Source organism: Sciurus carolinensis, chromosome 16 (genome assembly GCF_902686445.1).
Source record: "Sciurus carolinensis chromosome 16, mSciCar1.2, whole genome shotgun sequence".
Taxonomy (NCBI): Eukaryota; Metazoa; Chordata; class Mammalia; order Rodentia; family Sciuridae; genus Sciurus; species Sciurus carolinensis.
Genome location: NC_062228.1, coordinates 55,512,189 through 55,533,831, shown reverse-complemented (window position 1 = coordinate 55,533,831; position 21,643 = coordinate 55,512,189). Strand labels below are relative to the sequence as shown.

Sequence of the window (21,643 nt, the reverse complement as noted above, 5' to 3'; positions counted from 1 at the left end):
ATGGCCTGCAGCATTGGTCTGAGTGGGGTGAGACATAAAGTCTCAACCCATAGGTGTGTTTAACAAGAAAAGACTTCCTTGTGACAGCTCCTGAAATAGACACTAATATCAATGACTTTATCAAAGCTGCTCCTGAGCCTCCCAGATTCTTCTGTGCTGGAACAATCAGAGTGCTCCACCCAGAAGTAAATCCTTGCCTATGTTTCCCAGTGGATCACCAGGGAACAAGGAGAGCCATTTCCCTGACTCTAAAGAAAATCTTGTGGAACTGATCATCATAGACATTAGGAAGGTTTAAGATAAAAATTCATAACACAAATATTAAACATTTACCTATGTTAGCTTGAACATCTGGAAACTGAAAATTTAAAAAGGGTCCCATGAAATACTTTGGCATATGTCCAGTAAAACACAGAGAGGGGGTGTGCAGCTGATGCTCAAAATAAAAGAAAAAATAAATGTTTAAATAAATGGAGATTTAAATCATCTTTGTGTTGTGATTTGGAAGACACAACAGAAATAGAGTTGAGATGTCAGTTCTCTTTAAATTAATCTACAGATTTAACACAATCTCTAGTCAAGATTCCAGCAGGAATATTTATGTATTCATTATTGGTCCTTTTTAGTTATACATGACAGTAGAATCCATTTTGACATGATCATACAGGAATGGACTATATCTTCTTCTAACTCTGACCCCAGTATCTCTCCTTCCCATTTCTTGTCTCCACCCCCTGCTCCCTCCCCTCTATTGATCTTTCTATCATTCACCCATAGTTATTTTTTGAATTGATTTCTTGTGGATGTACATGGTGGTGAGGTTCATGGTGGTGGTGTACTCATGTGTACACAGGAAAGTAAGAGTAGACAGAGGGGAATGAAGGGAAGGGAGGGTAATAGGAAGGAATTTTTTAAAAAAATATATACAAACTTATTTTAAAATGTGCATGGACAGGTGAGACAAATCAGAACAGGCAAGACTATAGTAAGGAAAAAAGACATTCCAGAAGACTCACACTTCCCAGTTTGAAGAATCAATATAAATCCACCATCATAAAGAAGGCACATGTTTGGCAAATGGATGGGCATAAAGACCAACAGATCATGAGATAGACCAGAAATAGACCCAGTTAAGGCCGTGTGACTCTTGACAAGGCAGCCAGGCAATTCCATGGGGAAATCACAGTCTTTCAATGAATGGGGGTGAGAGAATTAGGCATTCATCTTCCAGGACAAAAAAAAAAAAAAAAAAAAAAATCTGTAACTATACTTCTTATAAAATTTAAATCAGAATTGATCCAAATATAAATGTAAAATTATAACTCTTGAAGAAAACATTGGAGAAAAAAATCTGTGCCTGGAGACATAGCATGAAAAACAAAGCATAAAAGCAAACATTGATAAATAGAATTTCAAAAAATATAAAACTTTTGGGAGAATATATTGCACATTATATATCTGACATAGGAGTATCTCAAGTCCTGTGTAAGTTACAGAGTATAATGGATGGAAAACTCTCCAAATCAATCAGTAAGAAAACCAAACAACTCAGCACAGGCGAGAGCAGCACCTTGCCAAAGAAGATAACAAACTGCAAAGAAGCACTGGAAGTGTGTGACATCCTGAGTCACAAGGGACTGAAAATAAAGGTGGCAATGGACTGCCCCTCAGTTTTTCAATGTGGTTGCCATGCAAAATGTCACAATGTTCTGGGAAACATTTTGACTGTTCCTTATAAAATTAAAGACTCATTTGTGATAGGGACGTTCTCAGAACAAAGGAAAGACAACATGGTGCCATCGGTATCAACGTGCACATTCCACAACTCCACTGCCACTCTACACTATAAAAACAGAATGCCCAATCAGAATGTGTATTCCCTCATATGGGACACAGAGCCAGCAAGTGAGCAGGGACCAACAAAAGGTACATGAGGCAATGCCTCCTGTGTTCAGGGCTGAGCCTTTGGGCCAGTGCTGATACTAATAAATGCTGCTTCCTGTTGAACATCCTGTGCCCTGTCTGTGCATGAGAGTCCCACAACACATGTACCACATAACCCAGCACCCACACTCCTGGGCACTTCTCCGAAAAAGTAAAAATTATGTCCCCCACCCACACACACAAAAAAGAATGTTTATGACTGTTTTACTTATAGTAAACCAAAACTATAAAAAGCACAAATGTCCGTCAACATGTGAATCAATAGGCCCTAGTGGATCCATACAATCGGATGTGACTCAGTAATAAAACAACAACCACAAAAAGCTACTGACAAAATGAAGTAAAACCTATCCCTCACCCTGCAAAAACTCCACTCTGACAACTTAGGCATTAGATCCTGCACCTAATTGAAGAAAGAGTAGGCCCAAATTTACATCATGTTGACTTAAGATCTGACTTCTTCAACAAGACTAAAGTTAAAAAGTAAAATCACGAATCAATAAGTCGGATTGATTCAAACTAAAAAGTTCTTCCCAGCAAAGAAAACAATCAAGAACATGAAGAGAGAGCCTACAGAATGGGAGAAAATCTTTGCCACATGCACCTCAGATAGAGCATTAATCTCCAGTATATATAAAGAACTCAAAAAACTTAACAACAAAACTACAAATAACCCAATTAATGAATGGGCAAAGGAACTGAACAGGCACTTCACGAAGAAGAAATATGAATGGTCAACAAATATATGAGAAAACATTCAATATCTCTAGCACTTAGAGAAATGCAAATCAAAATTACACTGAGATTTTATCTCACTGCAGTCAGAATTGCAATTTCAAGAATACAAGCACCAATAAATGTTGGTGAGGATGTGTGGAAATAGGTACACTCACACATTGCTGGTGGGATTACAAATTGGTGCAACCACTCTGGAAAGCAAAATGGAGATTCCTCATAAAACTTGGAATGGAACCACCATTAGACCCAGTTATCACACTCCTTGGCATATACCCAAAAGAATTAAAATCAGCATACCACAATGACACAGCCACATCAATGTTTATAGCAGCTCCATTCACAATAAACTATGGAACAAGCAACAAACCTAGGTGCCCTTCAACAGATGAATGGATACAGAAAATGTAGTACATATACACAAAGGAATATTACTCAGCTATAAAGAGAAATGAAATTATGGCATTTGCTGGTAAATGAATGGAACTGGAGAATATCATGCTAAGTGAAATAAGCCAATTCTAGAAAACCAAAGGCCTAATGTTATATTATTATTATTAATATTATTATTATTATTATTCTAACTCACGATAAGTGTGGGGGGCATGTAGGTAAGAATAGAAATACCTTGGTTAAGACAAAGGGGGAATGAAGGGAAGGGAGGGGGAATGGGAATAGGAAAGATAGTAAAAGATAGTCACTTTCCTACGTGCCTATATAATTACACAACCAATGTGTACAACCAGAAGAATGAAGAGTTATTCTCCACATATGTATAATATGTCAAAATGCATTTTACTTTTAAGTATAACTAATTAGAACAAATTTTTTAAAAAAACTATTGATTCAGACAACCTCGATGAATCTCAAAGGCATTGGCTGGGTCAAAGAAGCCACAATCAAAAGGTGGATATGGTGAGATCTCATTTATATAATATTCCTGGATGGACCAAAGTGTAAAGATGGTGAACAGACCATGGTTTTTAGTGGTTAGGTGAGGAGAGGTGTGACCACAAAGAGCTTTATGACATGAAGAAGCTGTTCTGTGAAAAGACAGCACATTTAAAGCCAGACACACAGGAGGGGACTCAGGAACATGGACCACTGCTATCAATGTCAGTCCCTACCCACCCACCCAGCAGCCTCACACCAGTTCATCTATGGGAGTGAAGGGAAATTCTGAGTTTTGCAACACATGGCTCTACAAATCCTATGTGTGGACCTTCAAAATAGAGCTTCACTCAAGTTTCAAAAAACCTTCTAGTTCTGGGGACAGTAGGTCCTACCTATACTCCCAGCAACATTGGCTGAGGCAGGAGGATCACAAGCCTGAGGCCAGCCTCAGAAATTAAGTGAGATCCTCAGCAATTCAGTGAGAGCTTGTTAAAAATAAAAATTGAAAAAAGAAAAGAAAACAAACAAACTGGGGATATAGCTCAGTAACTCAGTGGTAAAATGCCTCTAGTTTCAATTCTCAGTAACAAATAAACAAAACCTCTCTATCTCCTTCTTTTCCTGCAATAAAGCCACAGACTCCAGCTGTAATAATACTTTTTGGTACTTATTCAAATGGCCTCAACACTCCTCTAAGCCATCATTACACAAGGTCAATAGTCTTTACAATTGTACATGTGCCCTACCCATACTCTACTTCAAAAGTACATGAGAGATTCACAACCACTGTGAAAATAATGGGTCCACAGTCTACATTAGTCCATGAACAATAAAGGCCTCTTTGAACCTTCTTAAAATCACAAGCCTATCTCCATTAAGCAAATGAAATATTGACCCTTCACTCACTCCTAAAGATAAGGTAGATGCTAGTTTTGAACAAGAACATCTATGCTTACCTAGGGGCACAATCCTTGTGACACACACACAAAAAGCCATCCAGGGTTGTATGAGAATGTGCTGTGCAGAGCATGGATTGAGAAAAGATGGCCAGAACATGGGAGAGGGATATGTTTTCAGTCCATCAAAGTGACAAGTTTTCACCAATGATCCCCTGGGCACTATCTCCTCTGCAGGATGCAGGCTTCGCAGGAAGACAGGTCCAGGTCTAAGTACAGTTAGGGTATCAAACTAACGGGACCACCTATTGGACAGGTGGAAGGAATAGCTTAGAAAGAAACTGTGGGGTCATTGCCTTAGTTACTGGACAAGACTTTAAACAGCTAGGAAAATCTTTAGACTCACTCACCCAAATGGTAACAGAAAATAGGATAGCTCTAGTTTAATTGTTGGCTCAGGAAGATGGAGTATGTGCTTTGGACAACAACCCCTGCAGTTTTTATGCTAGTGTGTCTGGACAAATAGGAACTAGTTCTGAGAGCAACTTTATAAGACCCTTAGCAACTTAATGAGACCCTGTCTCAGAGTAAAAAATAAGGAAAGGATGACATGGAGCTCAGTGGTAGAGTGCCCCTCGGTTCAGTACTGGAGAGGGGGGAGCTTCCCTTATTATGGACAAAATATACACCCCACAGGCATGTCCCCAATGCCCAGCTCCTCCAGCCACATCCTACCTGCCTACGGGTACCATTCAGCTAATCGCTATCAGAGAATTAATGTACTGATTAGGTTAGGGCTCTCACAACCCAATCATTTGACCTCTTCACTTCCGGGGGACATCACATGTCTAAAACATAATGCTCTGCAGGAATGTTCCAAACATTCCAGTCAATGTCTTTGTCTCAGAAAGTGGGATGAACCCAAGTACAGGCTACAGAAAATTCCCAGCTCAAGCAGTGAGAGAGCACAACCATTCAGAATGTCATGGGCCTGAACAGCCTTGGCAAGTCTCCAATACCTGATCAGCATAAATAGTGAGCAGTGCCTCTACCCAGTGGCCATATGAGCCCCAAGACTAGTACACTCAAGTGGCAATCCCCTGTGGGGACCCCTCTTGCTCAGTGAGAACCCTGTTTCCTTCTTCTTATTTGAATAAGCCTTACTCTTTCACTCTGCAACACTAGCAGGCATAGTCTATGACAGATAGCTGTAACCCAGACAGATCCTCTCCACCCTGGTTCCTGCAGCAGAGGATCCAGTTTCATCTCTAAATCTGGTTTCACTGTCACAGTTATCATTACATAAAGGCAACATTTCCCTCAACTTTTTATCTTTGTTTATATATTAATCTAGTTAAATAAAATATTGGTTTGCTGATGTTGGAGACAGTTCTCCGTGATCTCTTGCATTGTTCCATGCCTTGAGGTGAGGCATGGATGATTCCTTTGCTCCACAGTCTTTCAAGGACATTTATTCAGTGAATAACCTGGGAAAATAAAGTAACATCTCCCTCCAGAGCAAAGAGTTAATTGTTTAGTGTCCTGCATAATAATGATGCTATCCTCCTTTGGGACAAAGGCCACATAAGCTTACTGCTTATTAGGAAAAATTCATATTCCCTAACTCTGGGGCTAATGTCTGGCAAATGCAACCAACTCTATGTGCCAGCATCACCTGGACCTCTGTGGAATGCCCTTGGAAATGCATTCAGGGAAGGCATACAAATGCATATGCTCTGGCTACTCTCTGTTGATCTGAAGAAGACACTGTCCTTTGTCTCTACCTGGAAGTCTTGCTTTTCCTGAGAGAAAACACAAAAATATGACCAGTTATAGTAAGGCACCATCTCAATTCCCTTGTAGTTTTTGACAGGCCCTTATTTAATTATAGCTTCATATACACTACCTTGTTTCAAAAAGGTCTCTGCATGTCCTGCCATTGGCTTCACAGTTAAAGAAAGACATAGTTGTATATAAGTGATTTTGTGTTCTTAATATAATTTATACTGACTGCATTTTAATCTCTTTATCGAGATGTAGTTTACATATCATAATTGCTAAGTCAGGACTTGAGTGGCTACATGAGAGACAGCAAAATGACTGAGGTAGTGGGCAGAGTACCAAGAGTACCAACAGCCACCAATCAAACAGGGGCAGATAAACTCCACTGACCCTTATGACCACCTGTCACTCAGCATGACCCCCTCCCCACCTATTCCAGCCTATAAAGACCCTGGGCAGCTGGGGCCACGAGCGATTTTCTCCAGCTCTCCACCCTGACCTATACACTGGGAGGCTGGGAATTTCACCTGAGAGCCAAATTCCAATAAAGCTTTGCTTTGGCCTCTTTCTGCCAGCTCTTGTTTGGCCACCAGCCCTGCCCTCGAGCTTACATTTGGTGCAGAAACCCGGGAGGGTTTTCAGGCTTTCCCCCATCAGGATTGATGTTCACCCTTTCCCTCAGATGAACCAGGAGATTCCGTTCCACTCAGTTCTTCTCTGTTCTGCTCCGTCCTGTTTCTTTTTATCTGGGAACAGACGGGGTAAGTTCCCTGGGGTTTCCTATTTGACATTTTAATCTTTACCATCTGATCCGCGCGGGTTCTGTCCTTGCGTGCGCCACAGACCCCCACCCATTTCATTTGGTCTCTGATAGCTGTGGAGTCATCCTAGCCTCCAGTTAACCCCTGTTTATTCCATTCCTGACCCCCAAAAGTCGAAAGACATTTTGGCTTTTGGCCCACCTGTTGTTTTTCAGGTATACACAGGTGGGAATTGGGACGCCTTTTTCTGCTTCTGTGCATCCATTTGTGTACAATTGGAAGGCTAATGGGAAACACGGGGGGCCCCCTAGACCTCAAAACACCTTCGAGCTGTCTCTTCACTAAACTAGGACTTGCCCAATACTTAGACTGTAATTGGCTGGTTTTTTATTCGACCATAGCCTGGTCTCAGCATATTCTAGAAAATGGCTCAAGAAGGCCACCAGAGGGCACTCATGATCATTTGCAAATTTTTTTTTTTTTTGGATTTTGGTATTCACCCCGCCCTTTCTTCTCCCTATTCCAGCACCCAAGTTCTCCTCACCAGGCTGGTACTGAAAAGGGAGCTGAACCGCGGGCATGACAGACTGCATTTAGGGCATGAAAGATTTCAGGCCTAGGTTTCTATGGCGAGCTAACGAGCCAATGCAACATTCCAAACCATATATGTCAATATGTTAAAACCTGGGTACCCCAAGCCAATGGAAACATGCCAAACCACACATGCTGAAAGATCAGTCAATTTCCCAGTCTACTGCGGAGCCCATAAAAATCCCACTGAATGGAGACTCAGGGCTCTCAGTCAGTACCTGCTGCATCAGTGAACGCTGGGATTCTGAGCCCAAGCTTGCAATAAAGGCCCTCTTGCTTTTGTATCGAAGATGGCACCTTGGTGGTCTTTGGGAATTTGTGATCTGGGCACAACAGTTGGGGGCTCATCTGGGATACCCCAAGGCTCCCCAGGACTCCTGAACTAAAGGAAAAAATGGGAGCCCCAGAATCTGGTATGGCAGAGTATCTCTTTGACAAGCACACCCTGGAAGACAGTGATAATGAGAGCTAAACCTCAGGGTGAATTCCCATGGATATGGAAGTGACTTCCCTGGTCACCAAGGCAGTGCATGCATGTTGGGGTTACCTTCACCTTTTCTATAAATTATACCAAAACATCCACTTATTTTCTTTAATTTTCAGAAATTACATAAGAGTTGTTTCAAAATGTGAACAAAAAGGGGTCAACAGATAGGAAAGGAAAAATAGAAGGTTCTAGAAATGGAAATATATTTAGTAAAGAATAAAATGTTTCTGGGTAAGAAGGTGCTTATGTGATAAAATACATGAGGGTCAAAGTAAGTGCTAAGAAAGTCTGTGTAAGTAAAGGGCAAATTTCAACAAGTTTGCATGTAATTAAGTTGCTTATATGTATGTGAGACAATCAGTTAAAGTTATTTAAGGTTTTTCCTAAGGTCAAATACTACTGTACTGATATAAACCAAAGTTTAATCCATATGTTGAACTGACAAGGATTTCTTAGAAACACTAATTTACTCAACATTATGTCTGTTAAGTTTCTTTCTTTAGAACAATTAATCTTAAAAATTGAGGTTTATACAATTATGGTTAAACAACTCTTAGAGTATTGTACTACATTAGAGCCTAAATTTTCTTTCAAAACTAAATTTGGTTAATATAAATGTATCAAGGTAATTGTGAAATGGTCACTCTTTGTGTATTAAATGTGTTCATATTTTCCAGGTATACAAGTCTTTAAAGCAGGAAATTTATCAAGCTGCTATTCTCCAAACTAAACTTGTCTGTAATGGTAATTTTAAAACATAAAAATAGCAAATTTTATTAGGGGCTTATGTATATCATTTAATGTTCTGTTTTAGGACCTGTTATCAATAGGGTATATATATATATATATATATAACATATATATAAGATATATAATATATATATATATAAAATTTGTTACTTTTTACACTGAGATAAAAAATTTAAATGTAAGTCTATTTCTAAAAGTTAGTGAGAGCCTGATTTGTTTAAAGGTTAATATCATGAAACATGAAAGCATTTTGCCACACAAAAAGAAAGTTAAAAGCTCTCATCCTTTCTTTAATTCATGTTTCAGATATAATGTTAAATTATCTTAACTGATGTTCATATAGATTCAGGAATCAACATATGTAAACTTCTTAAAATGACATTTAAGAAAGAAGCAAAGATCAACATCAGAATTAGAACACTACACTTAAGATTTGTAAAAAGTCATGCCTTACCTGAAATAAGGCTCTGCCTCCCATGTTACTGCATGTTAGAATGGTTCTAAAATAAGCCAGACTTTAACTTCTTTAAAGTTATATTGAAAAGATTCATTTTTGTTGTAGAATTACTGTGATCTCAAACAGGGGATATAATGTATAACTCAGCCAAAATTCAAGATAGCTATTATACAAGCTGAATATATTTTTACTCCTGCTAATTTCATTTTGTAAAACTGTTTCCTGTTAATGTTTTGCAGAAGTAGGTGCTTCAAGAACACACAACCTAGGTAACTTGTGATAAGAAGCCATCACCTACAGAACAGATAGTGGTAACTTCCAGTACTAATACAGACTCCAGTTAAAGAAAAGGATAAATAACTGTAAAGTTATAGACATTGAAGTTAAAGCCCAGTACTCTTACTTTATGACTGGTGAGACTGGCTTGCTGGATGTGTAAGATCAAATTTAGAGATTGAGACTAACTACAGAGGCCAAAAAAACCAGTATTTGGCTCTTGCCCTCAGTCAGCCTGAATCCAGGGAACAAGAGAACTTCTCTAAGGAGCTTTGCAACTCTGGGCCACAAGACCTCCCAATCAGGGAGATTGATGAGACCACTGGAGGATGAAAAGTCAATCAGTGCACCTACTGCAGAGGAGGGTCATTGAAAAAGGGAGACATCCCTGATACTTCCAAGGGAAGCCACCTCATCGAGGAGAGGTGGCTAGCAAATGGCACTAAAGGAGCTAAGAAGCTGCTCTCAAGTTCCCCATGAGTGACCCCTGTGGGAACTCAGCTGACTCTTTAACATACAGGACCAGGTGAGTTTGACCAGCTTGATCTTAAACACCTAGCAAAACAGTTAAAACCAAAATATAGCCATTTTTGGGCATTTAAGAGAAACAATAGTTAAATGTAACTTAAAATATAACTTATTAGCCCACTAGAATAAAGACTGGAAGGTACAAAAGAGAGATTCTCAGACAAATGTGCCTAATAACTATCAAGAGAAACTGCCAGAGTCATAAATTTTTAGTCAGTTTAAGCCCTACAAATCCTCCTAAGCTACACAGAAAGGCTTAATCTATGTTTCCTAGTATGATTATCTAGCCCTAAGTAACAGAAATATAGAGATCTCTACTAAACACAGGTTCTACCAATAAAAGGATATTTTACAAAAATCATATGACATTAAGTAACTTAACTATATTTTCTGGGGACAAAATTGGCATTAAGAGTTCAATGTTGTGTTTCCATTCCTGATAATCTGTACAATGTTAAAGTTCCCAAATAAAGGTCTTGTCCTCTCCAGTCTTTGTTAGGCCTTGTTATGGGAACAATTTCTCAGTTCTTCCACCTCCTGGTGAGGGATTATTGACTTCTGTCATCTTCATGATATTCATTGGCATGTTCCAGATGCTGCAACATTTATTTGATATCAATCTCATTTCAGTACTCATGTCTTTTGTTTCTCTCTCTCATAGAGGCACCAACCCCCAGATGACATTACAACCTGCTCTTCCCCAACTAGACTTCTACCATGGACCCCTCGATTGACCCAGTTTTTAAAAGGGAACTACAAATTGCTTGCCCCATGCTACCCCCTTCCAGCTTGAAGCAGCCAGAGTGGTTGTTGCCCACTTTCATTTCGGTAGTAGGGAGTTCCTAAAGCAAAAGGGGGAAATAAAGCCAGAATTGGGGACAGGTAGTTAGTGTAGAAATAGGGGATCAGGTCAAATCAAGGAAATGGAAGCCATGAAAGCCATCTGCCTCTGGACACCTTGATTATTTTGCTAATGTTGCTTACCTTTGGTCCCTGTATCCTTAATAGATTGGTCAATTTCATGAAGGACCTCTTAAGCACAATTCAACTGATGGTGCTTAGAACTCAATATAGGCCAATACAGGGAACAGAAACTGAATTGTCAACCCAGGATTCATGATTGGCTCCCCTAGGTACAAGAGAAAGGGGGAAATGAAAAGGAAGCTGAACCACGGGCATGATGGGCTGCATTTAGGACATGAAACATTTCAGGCACATGGCTCCCCACTTAGAACCCTGCAGCAGCCCCACCTGGGGAGGAGATCCATCTGGTCTGTTACAACGAAACTCCAGACAACAATATTTCCCATCCCGTTCCACTGTATACTGGTGAGAAGGGAAGTTGAAATCTATTTCAATCAGCTTTAGTTTTAGGCCACTCCAGCTGCCAGCTTGGTGCACAACACAAAAAGAGGAAGAGTAAACAACCTCCAACCCTTGTTCTAAAGGAGTACATGACCCAAATTAAATGAGAAGAAGGTCTGTTGGTCACAAGAAATAACCATTCATCCTGTTGACTGTTTCTTGGTGGAGAAAGAAAATTCTTTCATTTTTCATTAAGAACCTTCCCCCCCTTTCTGTGTGTGTACTTTTGCTGGACTGATTGGTTCATGGATATATACCTTTCTTTTGTCTCATGTTATGGTTTGGATGTGAGCTGTCCCCCCAAAGCTCACATGTGATACAATGTAAGAAATTTCAGAGGAAAAATGATTGGGTTTTGAGAGCCTTAACTAATCAGTGAATTACTCTCTGATGGAATTAACTGAGTGTTAACTGGAGGCAGGTAGGTTGTGGCTGGAGGAGGTGGAACTGGGGCATAGATTTGGGATATATATATATTCCAGTGGAGTCTCTTTCTCTGCTTCCTGATGATGTGAGCTACTTTTCTCTGCCACACTCTTCTGCCATGATATTCTACCTTCACCTGAAGCCCTGAGGAATGGAGCCAGCCTTCTGTGGACTCAAACCTCTGAAACTGTGAACCCTCAAATAAACTTTTCCTCCTTCATAATTGTGCTTGTCAGATCATTTAGTCACAGCAGAGAAAAATCTGACCAAAACATCTCATATTTAGCTTTTCTAAATGTTATTTTTCCTTGTCTTTTAGGGACTAAGGGTTTTCGTTTGTACTGTTTTGTTCTGTTTTGTTTTGCTTGTTTCTCTTGTTTGTCTTCCTTTCCTGTCTTCTCCCTCTAACAGCCAAGTCTCTTGTCCTCACTTTCTCCTGTGACTTACTTTACTTTTTAAATCTATTTTTCCTCCTTCTTTAGAGCCATCATGTGTTAAATCTCTTCTGCTTCCTCTCTGTTAACATTTTGAACATGCTCAAATTTCTTTTGCCTTCTCATCATATTTATTTTCTCTTAATGAACAATGTTTTTACCACATATTATAACTATCTGCTTGACGTGACTCTGCTCCCATCACTCAGGTTGTTGCAGTTATTAGTAACGTAAATGGCACAGTGGATGCCTGTTGTTTACTTTAGCAACAGATCTACTTTACAGTTATGTATTGTTTTTGCTTTTGATAATTACTGACCCTATCATTTCTGTTTTTGTAGTATTTAGTGTTGTAGATGTCATAGCAGGCACTGGGTATTTATTTTAATGCTGTGCATTGTTTTCATTGGTTATAGCTATTGCTTTTTCCCCCCCCCCTTTTCTGTGAGGGGCTGGTAATCTACTGGGACACCACAAGCTCACAGGGTAGATACTCTGCTGCTGAGGTAGACCCAGTCAAGAGGCAGTATACCTTGTTCCATACAAAAATTAAAAACACTCAAACTTCAACAATACTTTAATACAAAGAATAAGAGAGACAAAACCCCCCAAACACCCAGACCCCAAGTAGCAATCACTGGAGGGGGGCCCTCCTACTCATGGACATTCACTCTTACAGCAAAAATAGAATTAGCATAAAAACTGTGGGCACCACACCTATGAGGGCTGAAACCCCAGAGCATTCTGGAACACTTTGACAAGAGAAGGTTGTGCTCTAAAATGATCCACAGATAAGAGTGGAAGGAAAATCTATCCTAACAGACATATAAATCCCAACACAGTAATGCAATATGAAAAAACAAGCTACCTTCCAATGTTCATAATTCACCAGCAACTGACTCCAAAGTATTGAAGTGGATGAAATGCTAGATAAAGAATTCAAAAGAATGTTTATAAAAATGGTCAATGAATTCTAAGAGAATACACACAAAAAACAACTGAATGGATTAAGAAAGTCAGTCAGGATATGAATGAGAAATTCAATAATGAGAGTGAGATACTGAAAAGGAGCCAAACAGAAATCTTGGAAATGAAAGACACAATAAATCAAATCAAATATTCAATATTAATATAAAATATTAGGGTCAATGTCTCCCTCATAGAGTGGACCATGCTGAAGACAGAATATCAAAGCTGGGAGACAAAAGTGGCATCCTTGAATGTCCAGAGAGTATTAAAGAAAATAAGTAACCATTATCAGAATACACAAGAACTCTGGGACAACATTAAGAGACCAATTTTAAGAACTGTTAGACTCAAATAGGGTTGTGAGATGTGGGTTAATGGCACAGATATCCTCTTTAGGGAAATAATAACCAAAAAAATTTCCCAAACCTTGAAAACAAGATGGACATCCAGATACAGGAGGCATTTAGAACCCCAAATAGACAAGATAAAAAAAAAAAACCCTTTATACCATGCATTATAACTAAAATGTCTAACATAAAGAAGAAGAATAGAACTTTAAAATTCTCAAAAGAAAAATGTCAGGTCACATTTAGAGGCAAGTCAATACTTCTGATTTCTTGGCACAAACTCTAAAATCCAGAAGGGCTTGAAATGATGTGTTTCAAGTTCTAAAAGAAAGAAAGTAACTGTCAACCAAGATTTCTATATCTAGCAAAGCTATCCTTCAGAATCAAAGAAAAATAAAAATTTTCCAAGGTGAGGAGAAACTGAAAAAATTTATAACTGCTAAACTGACACTATAGACGATAAATAAACACTACACACAGAAGATATAAAACACAAACCCCAGAGCTCACAAATGGACAAATATCACTTGAAGAGCACATAAGCAAATGAAAAACAGGACAAAATTGAACATTATAAATGTTTAATCAAAACATGTTTAATCAAAAAATGCAAATCAAAATGGAAGGAATTAATTAACATCTTTCTATAATAGCATTGAATGTGAGAAGTCTCAACTCTCCAATTAAAACACATAGGTTGGCAGAATGGAGTAAAAAGCAAGACCCAGTTTTATGTTGTTTGCAAGAGAATCACCTCACAGGTAAAGGTAGCCACAGATTGAAGGTGAAAGAAGGATGGAAATTGATACACCATGCAAATGAAGCCCCCAAACAAGCAGAAGTAATTACTCTCACATTTGACAAAGCAAACTTCAAGCCAAAATTAATTAAGATATACAATATATAGAAAACTCAAAAACCTCAAGACCCAAAAGCCAAATAACCCAATCTTTAAGTGGGTAAATTAATTAAATATACATTTCTCAAACGAAATATTACAAATGACCAAAAAGCATGTGAAAAAAATATTTCACATCTAGTCATCAGGTACATGTAAATCAAAGCTACACTTTAATCTCACTGCAGTTAGAATAGCAGTCATCAAGAATACAAACAATAATAATTACTGGAGCTGATGTGGAGAAAAAAGCATTTTTACACTGTTGGTGGCACTGTAAATTAGTATAAACACTACAGAAATCAGTATGGAGGTCCTCAAGAGACTAGAAGTGGAATTACCAGCTGTACCCCTCCTCAGTATTTATTCTAAAGAATTAAAGTCAGCCATAGTGTAGCAATAAATGCATACTCTCTTTTATAGCAGAATAATTCACAAGAGTCAATCTATGAGAGCAGCCTAGGTGTCCATCAATGGGTGAATGGATAAGAAAAATGTGGTGTACATACAGAATGGAGTTTTATTCAGTCGTAAAGAAGAAGGAAATTACATCATTGGCAGGAAAATAGAACTTGAGAACATTATGTTAATCAAAACAAGCCAAAATCCAAAAGTCGACAGTTGTGGATTTTCCTTCACATGTGGAAAAGGGAAAAGGCAGATAAAGTTGGTGGGGGAGAGAGCTCATGAAAATTGAAGGCATATCAGTAGAATAGAGGGATGGGATCACGAGGAAGGAAGAAGGGAGAGAAAGGGGAATGATATTGGCCAAATTACATAGTTACAGTGTGTGAATGTATGAATACTAACAATAAATTCCACCACTAGGTGCAACTATAAGCAGCAATAAAAGTATGGAAAAAGAAAATCACATGAGAACAAATGAATTGACAGAACTTGTAAATTTTTATGTCTTTTATTTAAAACAGTTTTTTTTTTTACCTACTTATTTTTGTTTTTACTTTTTTTTAAGTACAAGGGATTGAACCCAGGGATGCTTTACCATTGGGCTATAGTCCTAGCCCTGTTAAATTTTCTTATTTTGAGACAGGATCTTGCCAATTTGCTGAACCTGGCCTCAAAACTGTGATCCACCTGCCTCAGCTTCCCAAATTGCTGGGATTACAGGTATGAGCCCCTGTACACTGTGGATTTCTCAGTCTTACAGTGAGTGAATAAAATTGTCATCTCCTGGCAGACCCTGGAACCTCAAGAAAGTGGGTACTGCAGGCGAAAACCTAAACTCTCCCTTAGTTTGGCTTCCTAACCTCAAAATATTTCTAAATCTGACAGTGCTGTAAGGCAAATCGCTTTTCTTGCTGCAGTTATGTAAATTATCAAGCCCAAACTAAACTGACTCTGAAAAAGATTTTTTAACTATATTTGGTAAAAACTGGCATTACTATAGAGGAAAAACAATTACATTTCTAAAGAAAAACTAAAATCTGCTATTATTTGATTATAGTGCTGCTCTTAATTCAACCCAATCATGAGCTATCGAATAATAATTTTGCTGCAGATTATCAATTTAGTTAAATAAGATAATGAGCTATTAGCAGAACTATATTCAATACATAGGCAACTCCTTTGGGGAAATTGAGGCCCATGAGCAAAATCATCAGAGAACAGGCTGGATGAGTAACAGATCTCACCCAGTTCCCGGTGGACATTTAACTTATTCAGATGGTTACTTTCAAGCTTAGGTCATGGCTCAAGACAGTTATGGAAACTGCCTTTGGTATTGTCTTGTTGGTTTCATTTACATTTTGCCTTTTAAATACTGTACCTGTTGCCAGGTGCTGTGGCTCATGCTTATAATCCCAGCAGCTCAGGAGGCCAAGGCAGAGGATCAGAAGTTCAAAGCCAGTCTCAGCAACTTAACAAGGCCCTAAGCAACTTAGTGAGACTCTGTCTTAAAATGAGAAGGGCTGGTGATGTGGCTTGGTGGTTACGCACCTCTTGATTTAATCCACAAGCCAAAAAAAGAAAAAAAAATGTACCTGTTGCCTGACAAAATTCAACAGAAGTACAACTCCTAACAAAAGTGTTTGGCACTGCACTGTGAAATGACGGCCCTCACCTACAGAGCAGTTAGAACTGAACTTGAAAATGGACTCTGGGAAAACAGCCTCAGAACCACTCCCACCTTGTGACTCAAGTGCAGATAAAAGGATTTGACACTGACCCCTAAACTGGTCCATCAGTCCCCACTGACCGGCCTGCCTCAACTGCCGTCTGTCCACTGGCCTCACACTCCTTCCCACCCTCCCCCTTGCCTCACTGCACTGCCTTGCACCTGCCCACCTGCTTCGCTGGTCATCTGGACATGATGCAAATGTTCCTGGATCAAGTTTGAAAATGAAACCTATTTCAACAGCGTGGTGATTACAGCCAGGCTGCTCCTGTCTCAGAGGTGGTACTGAGGGGTTGCCTGAGAGGTTCTCTGTACTCTCTGCCACTCTTTCGTGACAGCACTGGTTGGTCCTGTGTTACCTTTTTCTCAAAGTAAACAGTCTCCACCTCTCATCCCCCACCCTCTCATCTATAAATGCGCTGCCTTTCTTCTCTGAGTTCTCTTGAACTCTGAGTCATCCTTGCAGCATGAAGCTGGAATTGACCATATGAAGACCAGAGATCCCGTACTAGGTAAGGAGGACCCGGCCCAGCCCAGGCCTGGCTGCTCAGGCCCTCTCCCTCCTGCAGACCTAACTCTAACTCTGCCCTTCAGAGACCCCACCTCACAGCCAGCACTGCCCAGATGGCTGCAGCCCTGCTGCTTGGCCTTCCCCTCCTCTGCTGTCTCTCCCTCCCCTGGTCTTCTCTGCCTCTTCCCTGCTGCTGTTGCTCTCTCCTCTCCCCTGCCTTCTTTCCTACACCCAGATGCCTCCCGTGTCCCCTGCCTCCTGCCTGGCTCTCCCTTCCTCCCAGGTGTCTCCCAACACTTCCTTTTCCTCTCATCGCCGCTCTCCCTCCACCCCTGCTCTCCTCCTGTGTCTCTCCCCACCTCTCCATCTCTCCCCATCTCTGCTCATTTCTCCCTCTTTCCCTTTTCTCTTTTCTTTTCTCCTCTCTCTCCCTCTCCTACCCCTTCCCCCCAGTACTGGGAATTGAAGCCAGGGACATGCACATGCTGACAAGTGCTCTACCCCTGAACCACATCCCCAGCCCTAGAGTCTTGTCAGGCTGCCTGGGGTAGACTCACGCTTGTCATCTCCCTGCCTCCATCTCCCGAGCAGCTGGGCTACAGGTGGGCCCACCATGCCGGGCTCTTCCTGCCTTTTCCTCCCCTGGCCTCATTGGTCTCTTCTCCTGCTCTCTGAGACCCTCCTCTTCTCTCTTCACACTCCTGATCCTCCCATCTCTGCCCTCTTCTTTCCAGGCCTCTTCCAGGGATCCCACCAGATGCTGTGTCCCTCCACTATGCCTTTCAGCAACCTCCCAGATTGTTCTCTGGCTCCTGCTGTTTACAACCCCCCCCCAACCCCAGACAAATCAGGATGAGACCTGTCAGAACTCGTTAGTGCCAAGAGTGTGAGCTCTGATTTGAGTGGAACCTCTGTTCAGGGCGGGGGTTGGGGGAGAAGGCTGGCAGAACAGCGATGAGGACTCTGGTCCAGGCTGCCAGTCATTTTGCAAAGTCTGCCTCACCCTGCCCCACCCCACATAGCTGCCTTACTCAGCCACCTGTTCCTTCCTGCCTGTGTGGAAAGCATTTCTTCATCTCCTGTCTGTTCCTTCTGCAGTAGACAAATAGTCCAGCTAAAGCTCAGCTCAGCCCATGGCTGTCCTGCTTTCTGTCTCTTCTCAGGGACACATTCTGCAAGGTCAGTTCCCCCATTATATATCCCAAAGTGCTCCAACCTCTCCTGAATCTAAGTTGAAGCCAACTTCCGACCACACCTGCCTTCCCAGAGGGTGTCCCTCTAGCCCCAACCCCACTAAGTTCTTTTCCTCACCATTGCAGTATGTGTGGGCATTGTCTTGCTCCTGGCTGCAGGCACAGGTGGAAGCACAGGTAAGGACAACCTGGAGGGAGGGGACAGGAGGCCTCTTGGCAGGGGTCAGTGATTGCCACCTGTTTCCTGGGGACAGACACAAACTCTGGGTCTCCCACGCATCCTATTCATTCAGAACTATGGCTGTGCCAGCCGGCGCCCAGGTGTGGGGACAGGATCTACAACCCCTGGGAGCAGTGCTGTGACTATGACACCATCCTGCCCCTGAACCGGACGCAGCGCTGTGGCCCCACCTGCACCTACTGGCCCTGCTTTGAGCTCTGCTGTCCTCAGTCCTTTGGCCGCCACAAGAAGTTTGTTGTGAAGTTGAAGATCCATGGTGAGACGTCTTGGTGTCCCACGTCCCCCACCTCCAGGACCTGCAGGAGGTAAGGACCTGCCTTAATCAAGGTGAGACTGGAAGAGGGACTGTGGCAGGGAGGGGGCTGGGCACTTGGCCCTCTGGGAGGGTGAGCCCTACATCTCCCCAGCCCCCTCCAGGTCTGTATCTCTCCCAGTTGCTCAGTCTCTGCCTCTTTCCTGTCTTGCAGCTGATCTGGCCAACCACACCATCCTTCAGTGTTTCCTCCCTGGAGCCTGGGAACACGTGGACAGGATGCATTCTAGGATATAAGTGGAATGGGGGGCATGGTTCTGTGAACAGCATTAAAACAACATGTCCCACAAGGTGGTCTGGCTAAGTGTGTTCTCTCCAGATGTCCTCAAGGCAACTTGCTGAGAAATGATCAAATAGGAAATTTTCCGTAGGAAGGCAGTTATTAGTCAATTTGGTGATGGAGGTAGGACCATAGGGTCCTGTGTGATAGAGAATTTGTCCAGCCTTCAAACCCAGTTCTGGAGCTTATGTCTCTGTTATGGTTTGAATGGGATTGTCCCCCAAAAACTCCTGTGTGAGACAATGCAAGAAAGTTTGGAGAAGAAATGATTGGGTTGTGAGAGTCTTAACCCAATCAGTGAAAAAATCATATGATGGGATTAACTAAGTGGTAACTGGAGGAGTTGGGGTATTGTAGGGGCGTGGCTTTGAGATATCTGGCAAGTGGAGTCTCTCTCTGTTTCCTGATCATCATGTGAGCTGCTTCCCTTTGCCACACTCTTCTGCCTTGACGTTCTGCCTCACCTTGAGCCTCATGGTATGGAGCTGACCTTCTAAGGACTAAGACCTCTGAAACTGTGAGCATTCAAATAAACTTTTCCTCCTCTACAATTGTTCTGGTGCAGTATATTAGTCACAGTAGTGAAAAAGCTGATTAAAACAATCCATTTACCAGGAAATACCATAATTTTATTTTTCTTTATAGCTGAGTAATATTCAATTGTGTATATATAGCACATTTTCTTTATCCATTCATCTGTTGAAGGACACGTAGGTTGATTCCATAGCTTAGCTATTGTGGATTGAGCTGCTATGAACACTGATGTGGTTGTGTCTCTACAGTATGCTGATCTTAAGTCCTTTGGGTATATGCCGAGGAGTGGGATAACTGGGTCAAATGGTGGTTCCATTCCAAATTCTCTGAGGAATTTCCTTACTGCTTTCCAGAGTGTTTGCACTAATTTGCAATGTATGAGTGTACCTTTTCCCCCACATCTTCGTCAACATTTATTGTTACTTGTATTCTTGATAATTGCCATCCTGACTGGACGAGATGGAATCTCAGTGTAGTTTTAATTTGAATTCTCTAATTTCAGCATGTGTTCTGACACGAGAATCTTTTCTGAATTATGGCAGTATTAAAGAGTGCTAAAAATAAACTTTGTTATATAAATCTACACATATGCAGGTGAGGTGTGCAAAGTGTGGGGCGCCTGTAGAAAAGGAAGGAACATTTTGTGGAACTTAGAAAGTAATTTAAAATTGTTTATCTTAGGCAGCAGGAGCCCTCTCCCTTCACTACTTCCTTGTTTCAATTTCATCTGGGTTTGTGAAGAATGATATCATCTTGGCATCTTCAACTTTCACATTTCTCCTTTTGTAAAAAATATTTTATTTATTGCTGATGAACCTTTATTTATTTATTTGTGTGGTGTGTTGAGAATCGAACCCAGTGCCTCACACATGCCAGGCAAGTGCTCTACCACTGAGCCACAACCCAGTCCCAACACATTTCCCTTTTTGTTTTTTTTAATCAAAATATTTCTTTAAGCTGGGTGTGGTGGCACACATCTGTAATCCAAGCACCTTGGGAGTATGAGGCAGGAAATAGCACGTTTCAGGCCACATTCAGCAATTTAGCAAGACCCTCTCTCAAAGTAAAAAATAAAAAGGATCCACTGATGTGGATCATTGATGAAGTGTCCCTGGGTTCAATTCCCAGTACTGCACACATGCGCGCGCACACACACACACACAAATATTTCTCCAAAAATGTTGCTGATTGATCAATTTTGCTGATAACAGTGATAGGATAATATTTGAAGTAAAATCTTTACCAGCAATTGTGTTGTGCTCTCAGCTCTTGTGCCTTTGCACCAAGCAAGACAAGGATTCAGTAAAAGTATAGCAAAACATATAGTGCTAGAAATTCTAGCTAGAGCAATTAGGCAAGAGAAGGAAATAAAAGGAATAAAAATAGGAAAGAAGAAGTAAATTAGTACTCTTTGCAGATGATGTGATGCTATACTTTGAAGACACAAAAAGCTTTCCCAAAGACTGCTAGAACTAACACATTTAGCAAAGTAGCAAGATGCAAAGTCAAATACAAAAATCAATAACTTTATTATACATCAACAATGAATCTGTTAAAAAAATGAAACAATTTCATTCAGCATACTTAAAAAAATAAAATAAAATAAAATACCTAGGAGTAAATCTAAGAAAGGAGTTGAAAAACCTCTACAGCAAAAGCTATAGAACACTGAAGAAAGAAATTGAGGAAGATACAAAAAGATGGACAGATCTCCTGTGTTCATGGATAGGCAGAACTATTATTGTTAAAATGGCCATACTACCAAAAGCAATATATAAATTCAATGCAATTCCCAGAAAAATATGAATTGAATTCTTCACAGAATTAGAAAAATCAGTCATAAAATTCATTTGGAAGAATTAAAGGCTCAGAAGAGCCAAAGCAATCCTAAGTCAAA

The 21,643-nt window shown here is 40.7% G+C and overlaps 1 protein-coding gene across 2 annotated transcripts; it reads left to right on the top strand.

Annotated features, from left to right (window-relative positions):
• Positions 1-17,090: 17,090 nt before the first annotated feature.
• Positions 17,091-19,711, top strand: LOC124967272 (insulin growth factor-like family member 3). 2 transcript variants are annotated; one of them, XM_047529388.1, is made up of 4 exons: positions 17,091-17,186; positions 18,505-18,555; positions 18,672-18,924; positions 19,087-19,711. In XM_047529388.1, the coding sequence occupies exons 1-4, from the start codon at positions 17,162-17,164 to the stop codon at positions 19,088-19,090; spliced, it is 333 nt and encodes a 110-aa protein (XP_047385344.1). In that variant the 5' UTR covers positions 17,091-17,161; the 3' UTR covers positions 19,091-19,711. The 2 variants fall into 2 exon arrangements, with proteins under 2 accessions (XP_047385344.1, XP_047385343.1); XM_047529387.1 differs by lacking the exon at positions 17,091-17,186 and adding an exon at positions 18,284-18,364.
• Positions 19,712-21,643: the final 1,932 nt, after the last annotated feature.